Raw genomic sequence first — 21,498 nt, 5'->3', positions numbered from 1 at the left:
GATGTCCTCTCTGCCCAGGTTAGGAAAAACTTCTGTCCAAGCTGCCTTGGTGAGAGTAAGGGCATTTCTTTAAAGTCTGTCTTATCACACAAGCACCTATCTGGTTTCCCTCCTAGTTCTGTCAATTCCCTATAGCCACCAGGACTTAAATTGTGATTTAATTTTTGCCAAAACCGATTACAATATTGGTGGGGAAAAAAAATCCCAAGGGTGCAGAAAGAAACCATGTAATCCTATAGATGGGAGAGAACACTGAATGATGTTATATAAATGTTATAGAGTTTTTCTCACAGGCTTCTTCAGCCATCATCACCAGGGAAAAATGGGGAGTGACGAGGATGACTGTTGCAGAATGATTCTGAGTTGCTCAACTTGCTTTTGCATGTGGTGGTGATTCCCGGGAAACCCCCTTCACCCTTCAGATTTTAGAATTATGAGTGTTTCATTCCAGCTTGACAGGGTACACCAAAGGGCTTTCTCTGAGGGAAAGTCTGAGGAAGAATGTTAAGCTGTTAAAGAGAACGCACATCCTCAACATTTGTGCGCCCCTGAAGCGAATTCCTGATTTTACACACAGAGAGTTAAGGAAGGGTTTACCTGAGAATTTCTGCCTTTGATGTCATCAGGGCTCTGCCCGGCCACCTCGGCCTGGAGCCAGGGACCAGGTGTACGGCCTGAAAGAAACAAGAACCACCTCACATCTACTGGCCCAGGGACCAGCTGAGCACGCTTCACGGAGACACTTTGCTAAACCAGTACTTATGGCGGCAGCAGCAGCAGAGGACCTGAGGGTAACGTGAGCCAGCAACCCGAAACCCTCAGGCTCCTGGCCCTACACCGTGTGTTTCCAACCGCCATCTTCCATGTCACAGACGTGGATACAGAGGAGTCACGCCTGACATGCTGCAAGGAGAACAGATTATTAAGGCCTGTCAGCTAAAAGTACATCAGAGTTCCTTACTCAAAACATCCACCATTTCCAAGCATACTCATGGGTCCATTACCCACCACGTGCCAAGCTCCATGCTAGCGTCAGATAAAAAAAGGAGTAAAAGGTAAGTATCTGCTAATGCAAATCAGGCTTCTGTTCCATGAAGATCCCACTCATTCTGTAAAATAAATTGTGTTTAAATATCACACAAGTTACATATGAATATATTCTCATAATTAAGAATGCAAAGAATACAGAAGAAGATTATAAAGAAAAAAATAAAAACCCCAAATGCCTCTTTTCTGCCTGTGTCTCTCCCAAATCCCAATTTTCTATCCCGGAGTCACCACAGCTAAAAGTTTGGTTTTTATCTCTCCAGGTTTTTTTTTTTTTTTTTTTTTTTTGGCATTTACTTACATATATCTGTATGTATACAGATATATGCTGTGGTTGGTCTATCCAAGTTTTAAATCCCCAGTTCCAAGTCTTACAGAACTCTCCCTTCAGCTGGGTGTTCCAAATAGTGTCTCCTTCTCTGTTTCATTTGGTACAAGACTTTACTGTCCCGCTTCTGCCATGAGCTAGGAATTAAATAACCATGTCCCAAAGCCCCCCCGAACAATCCAGGTTGCAGTCCTACTTAAAGAGCAACATGAAAAGCAGAAATGCTCATCACAGCTTATTGATAACAGTGAAAAACTGATAACCTGTGTTCAACAAGTTTTTAGGTAATCTAGGGTTCAGTATCATATGACAGAGGTCTAAGCAGCTGTTTGAATGTTTACAAAGACTGGCTTTGGGGAGGTGAAACTGTATAAATAGAATGATCTCAACTATTTTTAAAACGCATCAAAAAACATAAATAATATACTAAAATGTTTCCTCCTGGGTGGTAGAATCACCATTTCAAAAAAAAAAAAATCTCTTAAAAAATACTTTCCAAGTTTTCTACAGTAAACATATACAAGGGTACTTTAAAACGACCATGGAAAAATAAAATTAAAGGATAATATAAATCTTTCCATGAACTTTTTGAAGTACCCTCATGTAAGTTATCATAAGAATCTTTCAAAGGAAGATACAGTTTTTAAATAAACTATCATGTAGAAGGGTCTCTGAAGCTTATAAAACATTAATCAAATGGGCGGTAACATTTTCATTAAAACATTTTTTAAATTAATGAGTGTATTTGTTCTAGAATAAAGATGTTTTGGAGCCAAAGACATACGGAGTATAAGATTCTTAGCCAGCTCATTAACTAAGTAAAAAGAAAAAGACAATGATATACAGCCCCTGATTGAATTCCACGAGGGAGGATAGCCTTGGAAATTACTGTTCTTAGATTTAAGGAATTCTGGTCCACTCCAGAAAAACCTTGTAGGCCGGGGTTTCACAACTTCAGCTTTATTGACATTTTGGGCTGGACCGTTCTTTGTTGTGGGGCTGTCCTGTGGGCTGCAGGATGTTTAACAGCATCCCTGGGCACTACTCACTACATGCCAGCAGCACAGCCTCGTCCCACGCCCATGCTCACTTGTCACAGTCAAAAAATGACTGCACACATTGCCTAATGTCCACCGCAGAGCAAAACAGCCCCGATTTGAGAACAACTGGGCAATTAAACAGGCTGTACTAAGGTATGCAATTCCCATAAATATGACTGAAAACAATAGCAGCAAGTTTAAAGGAGCATCAGTTTCTTCATAAAACAGGCAAACTCTGCGTATATTCAAGTAAAAGAAATTTCACTGCTGCTAAAGTGAATAGCTGGGACCTAGGGTTTTAATCCAAATATCTCCTTAAAAGGATTTTCCCTTATGAAATGCCACTAAAATCTCTTACAATTCAAAGAGTAGGGCCATTCTGCTGAAATAGTCCTTCACATGGGCTGTTTCCCCACAGAAAGGTATTTCAGATTCACCAAAACAGGGGTTTTAAAACTTCTGCTACTGCAGCTTACAGTAAGAATTATTATTTACATTTCTACCCAATCTCAAGCACTTACCATGCTTACAGAGCGGACAGTGAACATTGCTGCTGTCTGCTGTAAACAGATGCCCCCTGCCACCATTCACATAGCTGTGGATACAAAAGAGGTTGAAGGAGTTGCTGGCTACAGAGCAGCCCTGACATGAAAGACTTCTCTGAGCTGCGGGGCTTAAAGAAGAAAGTCCGTGCTTGGGCTGAAGAAGCAGACGTCTGGGGGCCAAGCTAGCTTCCAACCTAATTTTTTTGTCACTTGTAAACCAAGCAAGCCTTATATCTTCTTCCAGACACAGAGATATTTTCACTTCAGAAAAAAAAAAAATCCATTTTGTTGTCAAGCAACAAGAGGATGAATATCGCAGGACTTGAAGAATGTCCAGAAAGCATTTACAGATTTGGCTAGCCATTAAAGCAGGGTCTCTTGAGAGCCTCCACAGAATGCCCGCCAGCCCTGGAGTGCAATTCTTGGGGGCTGGTAAGGTGGGTTTGAAAAAAGACAGGGTCCTGTGAGCAGCAGACCTAACTCAGCTCTAGTCCAAGCTAAGGTCCAGCCTGGCACTGGAGTGAAGAGGCAGCCCAATGTGGTCAAAGCACACAGGACACGAAGCAAAGGCCCTTGAGCTCAGCCCCAGCTCTGCCACCAGCTGCACGTGAAGGAGTTGGGCTGGGTGACCTCAAAGGGCCTTTCCTGTTCTTACATTGGAAGCATCTTGACAGGAGACGGGAACTCACTGGAGGATTCTGAGCAGAGGGTGCCGGGACTGGACTTGGGCTTCAGGAAAATCACTAGGGCTGCAGTGTGAAGCAGGGAGCCTGTTGGCAGTTCCTGCAGCCATTTGGGTGGGAAATGACAGTGGCTTGGGCCAGGGTGGGAGTGGCAGAAGAGATGAGAGAGATTGGATTCCAGAAGCATTTCAAAGAAAGACATCCCAGAGCTTACTGATAAGCCAGACATGGGAGTAGAAGAGAAGTCAAAGAGGGCTGTGGGGTTTTTGGTGTAACAAAAAATGAGAAGCAGACTGCGTGCAGCAGAGGGAGGAGAGAGGGGCCGGAGGTGGACGCGGCCAGCACCTCTCACCAGTGGATGGCAATGCGGAGGGCCCCTGGTGGCCTTGAAAAGAGCTCTTGCGATGGCGTGGAGGGGAGAAAGGCTGGGCGGACACGGCTCGCGAGAGAGCAGGTGAGAGCCACTGAAGGCACTGTTTGCCAGAAGAGGAGACAGATGGCTCAGGAAACAGGGCAGGCCAGGGGAGATGTTTTGTAGATACAACACTGCTGCAGGTTCAGATAAAGGAGTGTCCTGGGAAGCCAGGAGTAGTGGTGAAAGAGTGGGATGCGGGAAGGCAGCTTCTGAAGGGGGTGGTCAACGGTGACAATGAGGCCGCTGACACCTCGCTGGGGCAGAGGCACTTACAGCCCAACTGCCTTGCACAGAGGTGGACGTACATACTCTCCCACTGCAGTGCGCAATGCCTACGGATTCTTCCAGTCTTGGGACATCTCGTCGTTTGATTTTTATGACAGGAACTACCCTATACTGTTAAAGTTACTACAGTGCTTGGTGGAGAAGTTCCATTGCTAATGGAAATAAGGCGGCTAGTTTTACTATAGGTGTAATAAAAATAAGATAAGTTAAAATGAAATAAAAACAAAATTACAAGGAGTATTGGAGAGGATGCTGAAACAGGGGGTCAGATCCCTGACCTCCCCTGGCTGTTTCCCTGACCCCCATCAGAGCAGGCCTCACTAGGGGAAAGGGAAGATCAGGCAGGATGGGCTGGATTCCTAGGAGTAACAATCCCGTTAGAGTAGAGCTGATTAAATAAAAACTTCCTTAGGCTCAGACTTGATATGGAGGTCAGGATGTCTGTTCCTTTGGCTAAGACTTGATTTAAAGGTCAGAATGTTTGTTCCTTAAATAAATGCCTTATGGCTTAGGATAAATCTGTAATGCCATCTCCAGTTGCCTTTGCAGATAACAAACTACAAGCCGACTGTGAAATCTCTACACCTCCAGACTTGAGGAGCCAAGGAGGACCTCAGCCAGTATGCCAGAAATAATTACACTGACCTCACCATTGACCGACAGATTCACACATGACTCCTGGGACCCCCCACTCATGATTCTGCTCTATAAATGCTTGTGATTTTAAGTGGTTGAGTCCAGGGTCTTAAAGCTCCTTTAGCTACCAGGGGCTCCTTGGATTGGCCAACCAAATAAACAACGTGGAGAAATTGAAACCCTTGTGCACTGTTGGTAGGAATGTAAAATGGGGCAGCTGCTGTGGAAAACAGTGTGGAGGTTCCCCTGAAAATCAAGAATGAATTTACCAGTGATCCAGCCATTCTGCTTCTGGGTATTGAAAGCAGGGTCTCAAACAGATATTTGTACATCCGTGTTCACAGCAGCAGTATTTACAATAGCTAAGAGGTGGAAGCAGCCCAAATGTCTATCAACGGATTAAAGGATAACAACAAGTGGCATATCCTTCAGCCTTAAAGAGGAAATTCCGACACACGCTACAACACGATGAACCTCGAGGACGTTAGACTACGTAAAATAAGCCAGTCTCAGAAGGACAGATATGTATTGTATAATTCCACTTAGAACATCATAGAGACAGAAAGTAGAAGGGCGGTTGCCAGGGGCTGGGGCAAGAGGGAAATGAGGAGTTGTCTAGGATTTGAGATGGAAACAATCATGCCTGAAACCGGCCACTTCCCCACTGAGCTGGCTGTGGTGAGGATGGTTTTGCGGGCACGCCAGGCTGACACGGCATGGCTGGGCGTCTGTCCCCTGTTCCTCCACCACAGTGTGAACTTGTGGGCCTGTGAGGACATCCATTATCCAATCTTTCCAGTGGGTTAGGGCCTCAGTGAGTATCTTTTCATGGGGTGATGACTTCACTCTTTCTACTTTTTCATTATTTTAATAAATATCTGTGACCTATGCATTTTTTCCCAAAGAGTCCTACTGAAAGGGTTTTTTCCACTTTCTTTTTATTGTGGTAAATACACGTAACATAAAATTTACCATTAATGACACTGAGTACATCCACAGTGTGTAGCCATCACTGCTGTCTAGTTCCAAACATTTCCATCACCCCAAAAAGAAACCCCGTACCCTCAGTAGTCACTCACCATTCCTTTTCCCCCCAGTCTCTGGCAACCACTAATCCACTTTCCTGAATTTGCCTATTTTGGATATTTATGTGCAATAGAATCATACAATATGTGGCCTTTTGTGTCTTGCTTCTTTGACTTATGCATTTTAAAAACATCTAAAAAAAATTAGACAAAATCATTCTACCAAGGAAAGAAAGCAGCTAATACCTGCGGAGTGGAGGCAGTGCAGATGGGTACGGGAGCACTAAGCATTAGGGTATTTGTTTGCTGTGAGTGTGTGAGTGTGTGTGTGTGTGTGTGTGTGTGTGTGGGAGTGTGAGTGTGTGAGTGTGAAGGAGAGAGCAAGCACTGCCACCGCAGAGCGTGAGAACACACTCATCTGACAGCACCAACGCTGTCTCCCCGGCCATGAAGAGCTCGTCTTGGGGAACCAGTCAGTGGTGAGCCAGGAGAAAGCTGTAAGGCGAGACGTAATCGGACAGGCGTACCCACATCTGACTCACACTAATGCCATTATCAAGGTTCTGTGTTATGGCTCACAGGATGGCAGGAACAGGCTCACTTAATTCCGCTAGGAGGCTACTGAAGTATCTCACGTGCGCTAATGCCACATCAATCTAAAACAGGATCTTATTTTTGAAATTGCAATTGCCCTTTCCAGTCTGTAGGATGGCAGTTCATTAACAGTTTTTTTCCCCCTGTTCCTTCCTAAACATCGGGAGATGATTTTTGGTGCACAGACTGCCAACTGCGCCCTCCTGGCAAGCTGTGTGGGGCGGTCGGGGATAGCTTTTCTTCTCAGGGCTGAGGCTGGATGCTATGTGCTCAAAATGCAGGTAACTTTAGAATTTACTGAATCTGAAGATTGATGGACCCCCCCACAGCATGTTACTGAGAAAGGCTGTACAGCAGAAAGAGGTTTTTAAGAAACTGCTTTTCTAGAATGGTTTAGGGCAGATCAGCAAAATATAGACTGAGGACCAAATCCAGCCTGCACTTGTTTTTGTAAATAAAGTTTTACTGGAACACAGCCATGCCCATTCATTTATGTATCGTCTGTGGCTACTTTTGTTTTAAAAGAGCGGAATTGAGTAGTTGCACTAGAGACCTACAGAGCCTCAAAAATTTATTCTCTGGCCGTTTACAGAAAACGTTTGCTGACCCCTGGTTTAGGATAGGGGTCACTAACTGAAAAGCCTCCAGAGGACAAGTGTGTGTAACAGAGCAGTAGGATTTGTGGCATGAAGGTGACTATCCAGCAAACCCCAGCTTAGGGGAAGGAAATGAGCCTGAATGAGCCAGTAACTGATTCCATAGGTGTGCATTTTCCAACAGTGTAGTTATTTCAACACCACAAATAAGTATACTGAATAAATTAAAAAAAAAAAAAAGTCTGCATATTCTTGATTTATAACTTGGTGACAGCATAGTAAAAGGAATTCTCTTCTTCCCCCCTCAGCTGTCTGTCTGGATCATGGGGTCAAATCTCATTTATTAAATGCCTTCCCGGTCCTAGATCTCTGGGAGGAAACAAGTTAACCCTGTTCATTAGCAGCTATATCTTCCTGGCCACATGGATACGCTTATTTCACCCACCCTGGTGGACATGTCCTTCCCTGGTGTTTATTTCCATCTCCAAACTAATGACTGGCATATCTAGTCCTCACACTTGACCTGACCTAGACCCTGACCTCAGTCCCAGACCTGTGGTCCCTGACCCCTCCCAGCCCCAGGACACCTCCCCCTTGCAGCCCTCCAGGCTCTTCAGCTCACCATGACAGGAATCTCATTGCCTCCTCCTGAATCCACCTCCCCTCCAGCTCCTTCTTGGTGCCACATTATCCACCCAGGCCCATGCCAGGTACTTGGGGGACCTTGGCTCCCCCACTTTCCTTGTTCCTCTCATGGCCTGGATCCCCAAACACTGACTACTCTGAGCACTTCCCCATTCATCCCCTTCCATAGACTCATAATAGGTTCCTTGACCCTGGCCTCTACCTCCTCCTATCACGCCACCTACATCTAATCACATCCCTTCTCAGAGTTCACCATGGCAGAGGGGACGCAGCATTGGCTCTGGCTAACACCAACCTGGGTTAGAAATTCTTGGTTCTTTGGGCCGAGCCCGTGGCGTGCTCGGTAGAGTGCTGCGCTGGGAGCGCGGCGACGCTCCCGCCGCGGGTTCGGATCCTGTATAGGAATGACCGGTGCACTCACTGGCTGAGTGCCGGTCACGAAAAAAAAAAAAAAAAAAAAAAAACGACAAAAAAAAAAAAAAAAAAAGAAATTCTTGGCTCTGGCTTCAATTTGCTGTGAGGCTTTAGGCAAGTCACTTGGCCTCTCTGGGCCTCCTTTCCCCTATCTATAAACTCTCTGCATTAGAACGAATGATGAGGTAAGGAAAGCACATGGAGCAGTAACAGGCACATACAAGGTGGTCCACAACAGCATCAGTTATTGTGCTGGGACTGTGGTCATTAAGTATTCTTACTGACAGTTTTTCCCCTGCTCACACACTCAAGTTCTAATGTCTCACAAGGGACAAGGCACACTTATCTCTAGCATTTGCTGCCTGGCCCCTTCTGGGTCCTCTCTGAAACCTGGCTGCCTGTTGATGGGAGGGTATTCCATTCTGCTCTCCTGGCCATGTGGAAAGTTCTGTGAGACAGGCTCTGTGAATGTGAGGAGGGGGGTTGCCTCAGTTTCCTCATGTGTAAGTCACACTGCCTGGGGGAGTGAGTGAGCCTAATTCTGAACACCTAAGCCCTGTGCTCCAATAAGAACATGGACACTCAGGTCTTCCTCTGTCTGACTCCTGTGACTATTTCACAAGATGGGAAGAGGGGTGTTATTTATTGATACCCCCACCCCCAGCCTAACACTTCTGGCAGCCTGTGCAGTGTTATCCCAGCCAGGCCCCCTGTGTCCTGATGCACCTGTTCCTGTGTGGGACTTACGGTTCTTCAATATACCCAGCACTATCATGCTCTTTCCTGGGTTCATGCTGTGCTCTGCCTCGACTGCCTCCCCACCCACATGGAACTGTGACCCTCTCTCTAGCACCTTCCCCCACCCCCGTGCCCCCTGTAGTGTCCCCAGCACTCTAAATAGTCATTGACTAAGACACTCTCATTGCATCACAGCCATTTTGTCTCTGGAGTGTGCACGGTGGGTACCTGCAGCCTCTGGGGGTGCCTGCTGCACAGTGGTACCTGAGCATTTGCTGAGCTGAGCTGGAAGGTGAGACTGACACCTGTCTTCTCCCATTGCTGTGTCTTCACGGCCTATGAACCCTGAGGTGGTGTGATTTCTCTCCCTCTTCCTTTTGCTCTCTCTCAGAGAAGTGATATTTACATATTATTAAGAGAGCATGCAAGCTCACTGCTCTCTAAATGTGCAGTCCCACAGGCCAGCAGAGAAAGATCTGCCCAGGCTGATCTTGAGAGGACCTCTGCCCTGAGCAGACAGCAGGCTGAGTTCCCTCTGCTCTGCGGAAAGCTTTGTCCTACAGAGGGGACTTCCCCAAGGTTCCTCTGAAGGGAGAAAGTCAAAGAGCCTAGTTCCTGACTCCTGGTCTTGGGCTAACCCTTGACACCGATGGTTTTCCATTAGGGTCCACAGGCATCTGGGACTGGGGGCCTTACTTAGGCTGTGGGGTTGGAACACATCCAACCCTCACCCCAGACTGTTGTTGGCTCTGCCCCTTCTTACTGGCACCTGCCCAACCTGACAGGCCCAGTACTGGACAAGAGCTGGCTCATGTTAACTTGCGGGCAGCTGCATTGTGCGGACAATACCTGCCCTTTTTTCTTCAGCCTCCCAGCTGTTTTGACTCTGAGGGGCTGACCAGTCAGCCTCTTCTCCTTCTACTCTTAAGGCTGAACAGGTAAGCCGAGGTAAGGCCTCTCTTGGAGCCTGATGGCACAATTTAATCAGGAGGAGGCAGGCTCTCATTGGCTGTACATTGGAATCACCTGGCAGCTTTCAAGATCCCGGTCCCACCCAGGATCTTCTGACTAGTTGGTCTAGATGCAGCCTGGCCTTCAGGATTCTAGGTCATTCTAATGTGTAGCCAAGGTTGAGAACCATGGACCTAAGGACATTCTCCATTTCACAGTTTGCCAGAGTTCCGAATTGGGGATTTTCAGGTTCTTCCTCATCTATTAATGCAAAGCTCTTGTATCCCATTTCACTGTTATTTTGGGGTTTTTAGTGCCCTAGTCAAAAGCCCCAGAGAAGGGACGGATGAGAGGTAAATGTAGGCATCCAAATCTGGTGCCAAACAATTAACCCTGGTATCCTGTAAAAAGTTTCTAAGCGAACTCAACATCCGAACAAATAAGTATTCCAAAACATCCAGAAGAGTGCACAGCCCTGCATCTGTGCAGTAGTACAGTGAAATCATGTCATCCTTTAAACAGTCTGTGACCAATCAATGAACATCCTGCACCTAATTTTGGAGGCTCAGGAAAAGCCAGGAGTCTTCTCCAGGTGGTACTTACTTCTGGGGATCTTGCTGGGGTAAATCTTCTGGCATGGCTTATATTCATCCGGAGGCGGAAAATCTTCCACAGAATGGAACGTGAATTTAGACTCAAAATCATCTGCACACATGGGAAATGGCAAAGTTTACTCAGGTTACTGTCATGACCCGAGTTTTGATCATTTCCTGGAGCACACAGTTTACTCTGACTGAATACACTGTTTTCTGTTTGCCCACTTAGTGCAAGGGTGTTAATGGCAGGGTATTTCCACTAAGCTGGCCATCCACCTCTCAAGTATTACTGGTTGGCTGGGAAAAGGGGAAGGGGGAAAAGCAAAATCCATATTCACTCCCCATCGCCCACCCCCATGTACTGCAACAGCATCTTAGGGAAGCTGTTGATGGGGTGGCAGTGGTGCAGGGAGGGCCATCCCAGTCCAGAGTTGGAGGTAGGGAACCTGGTACCAAAAGGGAGCGGTGAAGTCCCAGCAGCCTAAAGCACCTGCTGCGCTCCTGGGGAGGGCTTTGGGGGAAGGGAGAGGTGGGTCAAAAAGGATCCTCAGCTTGACTGGTGGAAGGAGCACAGCCTGTGTCCAGTGTGGGACCTGGACTCCCTGGAGCAAACAGGCTCTTCTCTGCACTCTTGATGGCAGGAGAGGAGGGGTCTTGTGGCCTTTTCACAGGCTGAGTCCCTGTTTTGTGATCTGGGCCTTGTGTCTGACAGTAGCCCAGCACACAGAAGGGATCCAAAGGTTTTGTGGTCTCACATCTGACCGCAGGTGCCTTTCCTTCTTACCTCCATATTTTTGCTCTAATTTTTCCCCTGCCTGACGGGCCTTCTGTCTGTTCCCTCCCCTGTTCCAAATCAATCTAGTCTTTCAGGCTGATGCATTTCTCTGTGGACACACATGCACACACACACAGAGCTTAAATGTTGGTTTTCTTCTCTTCTTCTAATCTGAATCAGAAGTCTAGAGAGTGGGTCTTGGAACCACCCAGAAAGCCTTGAGAGAAACCCTACTTAACAGAACCTGCAGGCTGTCCTGTGCTAAAGTGAGCTCCCTGTTCTTTTGAGAAGCATGCACCTGAAATGACAGCACTGGGGGCTGCTGGCAAGCTCTTTCCAGGGGCCAGGAGAAATCACTTCCTCGTCGCAGCCAGCTCGGCTGATGGCGCACCCCACTTACCGATGATGTGCAGGCTTCCGTTTCGCAGCTGGCCTCCAGGCTGCTGGGTCGGGGTCCAGGCTGGGGCCTGCTGGCTCTTGCTTGAAAGCTCTGTGGTGGGTGATCTTGCGGGGGGTGCCGGGGGTGGATTTAGCTTTCCCCCACTGGTCCCTTAGAGAGAAGATGATCGTGCATTCAGACACAGGCATGGGGATGGTGAATGCTATAATCTTATGTGAGAGGTTAGGTACTTAGATCTTTGGATGTAATGTTATGTAGTGAGTAAAAGAGCGACCTCTGGATCCAACCTGCTTGGGACTGAATCACAGTTCTCCCACTGGAATAAGTAACATAGCCTCTTCGGGCCCCATTATGTAAAATGGGAATGAGAACAGTACACATACCTCCTAGGGTTGTTAAGTGCTCAATAAATGTTAGTTGCAGCAGTAATATTAATGATGGTGACAGCCCTCATCATCACATGGTACAGCCCAAAGAAGGGGAAGCACTGCAGAGTCCTATGAACAGAAAGGGCTATCTGGAGGCGAGGACCCCAGGGAGGCCGGGAGAACAAGCTGGCAGGGGCTGGTTCCTCCCCTGTGTTTCTGCTCACACTGGCTCTCCTGCATTGCAAACCCACATTTCTCCTTCCAATCTAAATCCTTCTTGTCCACTGAGCACAACTCAAATCCAACCTACTTCCTCAAGCCCACCCTGATCATGTCTGTGTGGGGCTCACGCTCTCCTCTGCCAACACTTTCCTGTCTGACTCCTTTGGCAATCGATAACCTGCTGTCTTGGCACATTGGTACAGGTATTCCACTGTTGCTGATTTCTTAAGCAACACTGCAAACATCACTCTCCTTCTTGAAATGATGACAATGACACTGCTATTATCCGTGCCAAGATGTTCACAATGACAATCTCTTTATCCCCCAAGTCGGGCTGAAGCAGAAAGTACCCTCATTTTGTACATGGACAAACCAAGTTTCATGTCCAAAGGCACAAAGAGGAGGACAGAGAAGCCTGCAGTCCTGGCCTGCCTGGCTACAGCTCCCCACTGCCACTGCATCTGAGCTCCTCCGCACCCCTTAGCATCCCCCAATGTCCCCCATCCTCCTGCCTCCCTCTTTCTGGTCTCCCCTTCCTAGGCGTTGGGATTCACTTGCTCCCAGGAGCAGACTAAAGGAGCTAAGGGCTAAAGGCGCTGCCAACCCTCTTCTGGATGAGGAGCTGCCCCTCGCGTGGTGAGAGAGAAGGAAAGGAAATAACGCTGCTGGAGCCCCAGCTACACGAAAGCCCCTTATCCACACTGTCTCTTCTAATATTCACAACGATCCTATGTGAATGGTGTTTTTATTCCCATTTGTCAAATAAAAAACATCAAGAAGGTTAGAGTAAAATCCACCTGGCACAAGGTCACACAGGAGTGGGTGGAGAACCCAGGATTTGAAATGAGACTCCTCTGACTCCAAAGAATTGTTTTTCCACCACTTTGTGAACATTTGAAAATCACAAATATCAGAAGGGGCTCACCAGGATAAATGCTGAGTTTCATGGTGACCAGTCCGTTGAAAGAATGAATAAAAAAACCTTCTCTCTTGTGACTGAGAGGCAAAAAATATCCAAAACGTAGACTAAAATTTCTATAAAAGTACTTCTTGCAATAGAACAATGATAACAAAACGGACTCAACTTAGATATCTCACACTAGGAATATGGAGTATACTGATTATCGTATTAATATACTTACAAAGAAATTTTAATGATTTGACAAAATTGCTTTTAATATAATATTAAATAAAAGCAGAATGTAAAGCTGTATGTAGACAATGGTATTAACCATGTAAACACGTACATATATTCAGAAAAAAAAATGAAGGAAACATCCAAATGGCAGTTTTCAACTCTGGGTGATCTTATTATGGGTGATTTCAATTTCTTTTTATTTGCTCTACAACAAGCTTGTATTATTTTACTTCAAGGCAATACATTTAAAAAGCTTTCTGCATCAAGACTTTCTGAAAGAACAAGGAGTGTATGTGTGTGGATGTGTGTTTGAGAGTGTGTGTGTGTGTGTGTGTGTGTGTGTGTGGGGACGGGTGGGTGTGCTCGCCGTTTAGAAGGGCACTAAAGGTGAAGGAAGCTTCGCCCCATAGGGAACAGGGAAACCAGGCATAGGGCACGTGCACTCGATTCAACACCATCTGTGCTGAATATGTGAAGGGATTACTAATAATATTTGGCTCAAAACATAGGCCCTCAGTTTTTTTGACTCAGTTGAAGAACCTGTCAAAAACAAGGGAGAATGCGAATCCATCTACGGAGGGCCGGAGAAGATTCTGGCTGGGAGCCAGACTGGAATAATCCAACCCAAGACTAGATTAAACAGGAGACTGGTTTGGGAAACAAGCAAAACAGCCCCCTCCACCACGGGGGGAGGAGTTGGGGTGGGAAGGGTGATAGGAAGAATCCATAACCCTTCTCCAGAGCTCACTGTTGCCAGGCCCTGCTCCAGGACCTTACACAGAGGGACTCACTCAAGCCTCACAACAACCTGGACAGGTAGGAATTGCTGCTATCTATTCATATTTTACAGACGATGAGAAGGAAGCCCAGAGAGGCTAGATGGTTGCCCAGGGTCACACAGCAAGTGATGGCAAGGGGGTCAAGGCCAGAATCCCATGCTTGCTGACAGTGCGATTCTGGGCAAGTCTCCCGGCCTCCCTCACCCTTGGTTTGGTCTCTGAAATGAATACTTCTAACAATAAAGTTGCAAAAAAACGACGAGGTTTTATCCTGCTCTACAAGGGCACTGAGTAGCTCTGGTCTAAAATAGAATCAGAAGGTCTTCCCAAGTGGCTTTGCAGGCCTCTTGCTTGACCCCGAGCACTGCCCTGATTGCTGACAACAGTCAGATGATCCCGATGCGGTGGCCCGGGCCAGCCAGCGCGGCTTCCCCGGGCGGCGGCGGCTTACCTGGGCCTCGGCCGTGCCTCTTCTTCTGCAGGAACGTCTGCGACCCCGGAGGGGCGGGCGGCGGCGCGGGCAAGGCCTGCACGCTGGGCTTCTGCGGCGGAGCCTGGAAGCTGGGGGACTTGGGGGGCAGCGGGGGTGGCGCTTCACTGCTGTTACCTGCGCCCGGCACAGGTGGCGCTGGCCCAGAAGCCCTGGGAGAGCACGAGGCATAGACGGGGAGCGGCGGTGGGGGTGGCGGGGCAGGAGGCACATCTTGGGCGGGGCTGGCAGGCTCCGCATTGAGCCCGGGGTACCCACAAGGCGGGAGGAGAGGGAGCGGGGGCGGGATGGGCGGTAGGTGCAACGGGGCTAGCTGAGTCTTCACTGCCTTGTCACTGAGGACGGGGGCCCCTGGCAGCGGGGGTGGGGTTGGGGGAGGGGGTGGAGGTGGAGGCGGGGGGACGCAGGGGAGAGGGGGTGCAACCACTGGGGGGTTCCCTTTGGTTGGTGGGCCAGGTGGGGACACCAGCGTGGCTTTGATGGGGGAAGAAGGTGGCAGGGGTGGGGGTGGAGGAGGAGGGGGCGGGGTGGGAGGAGGTGGGGCGGGCACGCTGGGGCGAGGAGGGACTGTCCTGGCAGGGCCGTGCGCCTCGGTGGCACTGCCTAGCCTGGGAGATGCAGGGGTGTTAAGTGGGCCGCTGATGGTTTTAGTGGGAAGCCTGGGAGAAGGCGCTCGGGAGCCAGGGGCCTGCCCTGTCTTGCCACCTGGAAGTGAAACAAATTTTGGGTTAGCTCAGCAGTAAAGGAAGGAGAAACCCCAAGCATGTGGGCGGCATGGGGACATTCTCAAGCATGATGTCAGCGGGTGCATGGTAGACCCCTTTTCCTGCATGTTCATGCACAGGCTTCAGTGACAGCTGTCACACAGGAGGGCCAGCTGGACTGGCCCCAAGGTCCTTCCCAGCATTAAGGAGCTGTCCTCCTCCAAGACAGGCCCAGGTCAGACAACCAGCCTTCCTGTTCCATGCCACCTCTACTCTCATCTGCCAAGGGCTTCCATGTCTCCCAGCCCAGGACACGGGGCTGCTCTGACCTCCTCTGCCCTTCCTCACCTCAAGGCTACCCTCATAGTCACTCATGTTACCTGCTCGGTTGATCAGCCCTTAGGTTCCAGTTTGGATCCTCAGGTGTACCAACCAGAAGTCCTGACCGGGAAGGTTTTCCTCACTCCCAGCATTTTGTGAACAAGGACTTTGTTTCTGCATCGAGAGCAGAACATTCATGATTCCCTGAATATATAAGGTAAGTCAGCAGGGACACATTTGCCCTTGACAATCCAGGTCCAATGACCTTGAACCTCCCAGTTCAAAGCCCCTTTCCCAAACATTTATGTTTCCTGATCTCCTGGCTTCTTCTCCCTGTAGATTCTTCACTGCATCTGCCCTAGCTTGAAATTCAATGCCTCTTTTAGATTCAGCAACAACAATATGCTGGCCCGCGGTAAGCATTTGTTTTGGGTGGACATCACAGAAAACAGGGAAGGTGTTCCCTGGGAGGGCCTTGGCTCTCTGCACAACCTTGCACACACTGCTAGTTCTCACCCTTCTTTCCCTCTGCCTCTCTCTAATGGGAAAAAGTTCCTCTCCCTATTTGCTGCATAGAAGTTCTGTAGTCACTGCTTACATATATCCTTGGAGTATCACTGTCCACTCAGGAGGCATAGTAAAATGTTTCTTCCGAATATAGCGCACTCTGCTTGAAAGGGATTCACATGAATACATTTTTCCATATTTCAGCACCCTGATATTTTATAATCCTCATGGAAACGTGGAAAAAACTTGAAAAAATGGTTGCTTCTCACACCTACAACTTTCTGGGTGCTGCAGCATAGGAAATACAGCTTTCACTTCAGATCATAAAGCACAGCATCCATTGGGGGTTCTGAACTTTTCAGTGCATGAGTCTCCAGCACATTTACCCAACAAGGCGCTCAATCATACCCTAAAGTACTTGATGTCAGAAACCAAGGCAACACAGCAAGGCATGGTGAAGGTGACTCTTGGGGCCAAAGCTAAGTGGGCAAGACCTCGGTATCTGGCTTCCCAAATGGGTGACCCACTGGCTATGTGACAGTCCCCTGGACAACACTACTCTGGAGTGGCCATTTGTAAGGCAGGGTGTGACGTCATTATTACTCTGTTGAGGATTTTCTTCTAGGTGATTTCAGAAGAGATCATGTCTTTGCTCTGATGCATCCTCCTTGGCTGACTTGGTCCCCTGGAGGTCAAAGGCAGCATGGCCAGAATAGCAGACTGGCCAGGACCAGGAGCAGAAGGCCCTATTCTGCCTTTCCACGGGTAGGATCTGCCACCTGCCACTCCAGCAATGGACATCTTATGTGATGTCTAAGGCGGGTGTCAGCTCAGAATTCCTGCCTAAAAGTTCTCAAACCTGCTTCCATGGTACACTGACATGATGCTGGAGAACGGAGGCAGCTCCCTAAACGAGGCGAGACTCACCTATATGCCCAGTTGCTGAACAAAATTTAAAGGGATGATACATTAAAAAAAAAAAAAAAAACGTAATTACTTGAAGTTGATACGACAAGCAAACAGAAAGGACATTGTTGGGGGGGAGGGGGGGGAGGGAGGTTTTGGTGATGGGCAACAATAATCAGCCACAATGTATATCGACATAATAAAAAAAAAAAAAAAAAAATAAATAAATAAAATAAAATAAAAAAACGTGAGTAGAGTCTGTCCCTGAATAACCAATCTAAACTTTTTAAGTGACTGAGGACATCATGTGTCCAAGATTCAACAACGCTGAAAGTGAGTCATTCAAGGTACAGGCTCTTCTGCTTACTCAGCAGCCAACCAAATGAGAAATGTGGGCAAAAACATTTGTATCATAACCCGAACAGCAGAAGCAAGGGCGGCCCAGATCCTTGCTGGGCTTATGTTCGTGCCCACTCTGGGGCGGAGGTGAGACACATGGAAGACCCATGGGAGAGAGAGGAAGGAGGGAGGAGGTTGTCCTTCATTACACAAATGCTAGCCATAGAAACCCAAAGAAAACACAAAAGGAGACTGTGAGCGGGTGGGGGAAGGCCAGCTCGAGGGCATCAAGGATGCACTGCCAATACATATCAGGTTTTAGAGCCTGGAGTTTTACCAAAAGATGAAATACCTCTTCCTTAAATGTGTGTATGTTTTCCAGAAGACCCTGGATTGTATGGAAGTCTCATTACACATCTGTACAACCCAGTGATAATGTTCACTCATCCTATCTTATTTTAATTGTCACTCCAAGAGCTCTAAGCAAGAGCCACACTGTGACTTCCAAGGACCCTGGACACTTTTGCCTTTGTGGGCCCCTTCCTCTATAAAAAAATTTTATATTTATGACTGCATTGTTATAGCAACAAATATAATCTTTGACCCTAAAAGTTTGTGTTTCATCTTCTGATTTTAAAAGGAATATAACTATTTTCATGGGCCCCTAAAAGTACTTTGAGTCCTTGACACTGTGCTTACTGTGCCTAATGGGTAAGTCTGTCCTGCTCTAACCCCCACACTACACGTTCACACACTCCAGTCAGCAGTACTGAATGAGCACCTACTACATGCTGGGCATTTTTAAGGCAGTGAACAAAACAGTTTCTGCCCTCATGGAGCTACATTTAGAGCAATAAGATAGTCAACAAACAAATAAACCAGTAAACATATAATTTGTCAAATGGTGATAAGTAATATAAGAAAAATATATCGAGGTAAAGGGGATATGGAATGAAGGGGTGGAACCGGTATATGGGATGATGGTAAAAGTCCTCACTGATAGGTTGATCAAGTGCCACCTGAGCAAAGACCTGAAGGAAGGGAGATGTGAGCCACATGGATTCCTGGGGAATGGTCTTTCAGGCCAAGGAAGCGGCCAGTGCAAGGGTCCTGGGGCAGCAACATGCCTGGTATGTGCAAGAACAGAAAGGGAGCAGGTGGGCAGGGTACAAGGCATGAGCCGCAAGGAGCGCAGCTTCCTTTGGCTGGTCCCTATGGAAACCTAACTGGGGTTATTTCTCCCATCTTTATCTCTGTGAAGAGAAAGTAGTGGAAGTTTTACATCCCAAAGGATAGCACTTGGAAATTTTGAAAAAGGGCACTGAAGAATATCTGTTCTCTTTATCGAGGAAGACCTTAGCACTTCCTCTCCTGCCAAACCCTCAGCAGAAATGAGGAAATGAAATGGCTGCTGAGAAGGCTTAGGCTGGATCTCAAGGGATCCTAGGGCCCTTATCTTTGCTGAACTGTATCAGTGGGTGAAGGCAGCAAATGCACGTCATAATGTGAAACAGTCACAGGGGCCATTGAGAAGGTCGGAAAAGTCACATGGTGGAGGATCCGGTACCAAGAATGTTCGGGGCTTGATATTCCCTGGATTAATGATATTCCTGAAGTTTATTCAGCTTGCTGGCTAAAAAGCACAATAATAGGAAAAATGCTTTTTCTGTTCACAGTCTATACATATTTACCCAATTTTAATCCAATACTTTCAAAATATCTGATGCCCACTAAAACACAAATGATACAGTGGACTTATTGCAAAAATGGCCTCAATTACCCACTTATGCCTGATTTTATAATCTTTGAAACATGATTTTGCAGTTCCTCTCATCAAGAGGGCGAAGTCTTTTTCCCCAGCCTTGTCTCTGGGCCAGCTTTGTGACTTGCTTTGGCAAAGAGGATATGGTAGGAAGTAATACTTGTAGACATCCAAATTACTTCCTAGTAATACTTCCAAGACTAAGCCCCAAGAGACTTTACACACTTCTGTCTTCTCTCTTGGAACCCTGCCACTGCCATGGAAACAAGCCCTGGACAACCTGCTGGATACTGAGAGATCATGTGGATCAGAGGTGACTCAGGCCAGTTGTTCAGCTGAGGCCCCAGAGATAGATGTAGTTTGAGAAAAAGAAGATTAGCAAAGCCACGTACCCAACCTACAGTTGTTTGCAGATGCTTGAGGGAGCTCAGCTGAGACCACCCAAAATACCTAACCCACAGAATTGTAGGCTAAATAAATGGTTGCTTAATGATCCCAAGATTGGGGGTGTTTTGTTACATAGCAATACTTACCTGACATGATGACTGAGAACCATTACAACTCACACATTGCTAGTGAGTCCACAGTGATGTCATTAAGATCTTCCATCAGGATTTGCACCTTCTGTCTATACTTTGCAGTCTGGGCCACCATCATGCCATCGCTAAGTACTACATACTATTAAGTCATTCTTCAGTTATTGCAATGGGATGATTTAGACAGGATGATGATATAAAAGATCCCTTAACAATTCTGTGCTTTAGAAACTTTCAGTGCTTAAGCTCCCAAATACATGATTTCCTACTACTGTTCACTAAAGCATGTCACCTACTGGCAAGTGTGGATTGCCCAGCTGATCTCCTTTATCTTAAGGAGATCGAGACGGCAAGCCACCCAGTGTGAATTCTTCCTTACCTGCTGCATCTCTCTGGCCTGCTGGTCGCAACACAGGGAAGCCACCAGCAAACAGATCTCCCAGGGCTGGGGGTGTGCTCCCGCCTCGGGAGTTTGCAGAACCTCCTCCTTCTTTGTTGGTTCCTTTAGAACCTTTAGAGAGAAGAGGGAGATACACAAGGACTTGTGAGCAGAGCTGAGCGGCCCCTTCCCATTCCAGGCCATGGTCTCACACCGGCTTTGGTAACCTTCTAGTTGTCCCACCTCCAATGTCCCCCTTCCAAGCAGTATCTTCCTGAAGCACCCTCTGCCTTGATACCCTGCAGACTCATGTGCCTAAGCCTGTCTGCTACCCTCCCCAGTCCTACCAACAAACTGCCCATTTGTGGCCAACCACCCTGAAAAGAAACCAAAACAAAGCAACCTGAATACTGCTATTTTGTAGATGCCAGTAAGGGAATGGGCAGCACCTCTCGAATTAGAAAACCCAAACAAGGTAGGTGCAGAGCTGGCACTATTTTCAACTCGGCTGTGGGAGCACTAGACAAAGAAAACTCATGGATTTAATTCTGTCAATCATTTTAACTTTGTGTCCATGGAGCATGGACCAGAACCACAAGCGGGAAGTGGAGGCCCACAGTGATCTGTGCTTTGGCGTTTTCCTTCCTGTCTCCCCAGCTCTCAGGCCCCTCACCCTTCATGCTTCCCTGCACCTGCACCTCTTCTTCTGTGGAATAGAAAGCTCCTGAGCCCCACAGGAGAGGCTCACTAAGCCCAGCCTTCCAGATGTGTACGATTACCAACTACAGAAAATGAGAAGGTATTTTGGCTTAGACAGGAATTCCTGGCAAACAATATTTACAATCTGAAGTTAATATGCATGGAGAAATTAGGGCACAGTGCCCACTGGTGGACAAAAGTGGCCAGATTATTCTGAGTGTTAATATTATACATTACTTATTCATTCGAATGATTAAGACATGGGTGTTCCAATAAAATGCATTTATCTGTTAATTGGGTTTAACCAATTAGATAGTAGGTCTAAGCACAAACTAATCTTTATTGTAATCAATGTTGGAAATATTTCTTTAACAAATTTGTCTACCTATGTGCATTAACATATATAATTACAGTTATGAGATATAATTATATTTTTAGGACTATCTTTGAGAATTACCATCATGCACATCATTGCAAAATATATGAAGACATAATAATTAATACCTTACATTACTCAATAGTTCTGCATATATAATTTCAACCTTCAACAATCTTGATCAAAAAAAAAAAAAAAGAGCAGGTATTATTATCTCCCCCATTTTGCAGATGAGCAAACTGAGTCTCAGAGAGGCTCC

The 21,498-nt window shown here is 47.1% G+C and overlaps 1 protein-coding gene across 2 annotated transcripts in view; it reads right to left on the bottom strand.

Annotated features, from left to right (window-relative positions):
* WIPF3 (WAS/WASL interacting protein family member 3) overlaps positions 1-21,498 on the bottom strand; it is a 101,396-nt gene that overhangs the window by 9,990 nt on the left and 69,908 nt on the right. For both annotated transcript variants that reach the window (XM_063100130.1, XM_063100129.1), the window contains 5 exons: positions 20,165-20,296; positions 14,672-15,415; positions 11,714-11,863; positions 10,546-10,647; positions 598-674 (listed from right to left, as the gene is read on the bottom strand). In XM_063100130.1, coding sequence (XP_062956200.1) covers positions 598-674; positions 10,546-10,647; positions 11,714-11,863; positions 14,672-15,415; positions 20,165-20,296 — 1,205 coding nt within the window. The remainder of the gene's footprint in view (positions 1-597; positions 675-10,545; positions 10,648-11,713; positions 11,864-14,671; positions 15,416-20,164; positions 20,297-21,498) is intronic.

Source organism: Cynocephalus volans, chromosome 6 (genome assembly GCF_027409185.1).
Source record: "Cynocephalus volans isolate mCynVol1 chromosome 6, mCynVol1.pri, whole genome shotgun sequence".
NCBI classification, from domain to species: Eukaryota; Metazoa; Chordata; class Mammalia; order Dermoptera; family Cynocephalidae; genus Cynocephalus; species Cynocephalus volans.
The sequence above is the reverse complement of the archived record's forward strand: the minus strand, read 5'-3'. Positions and strand labels throughout refer to the sequence as shown.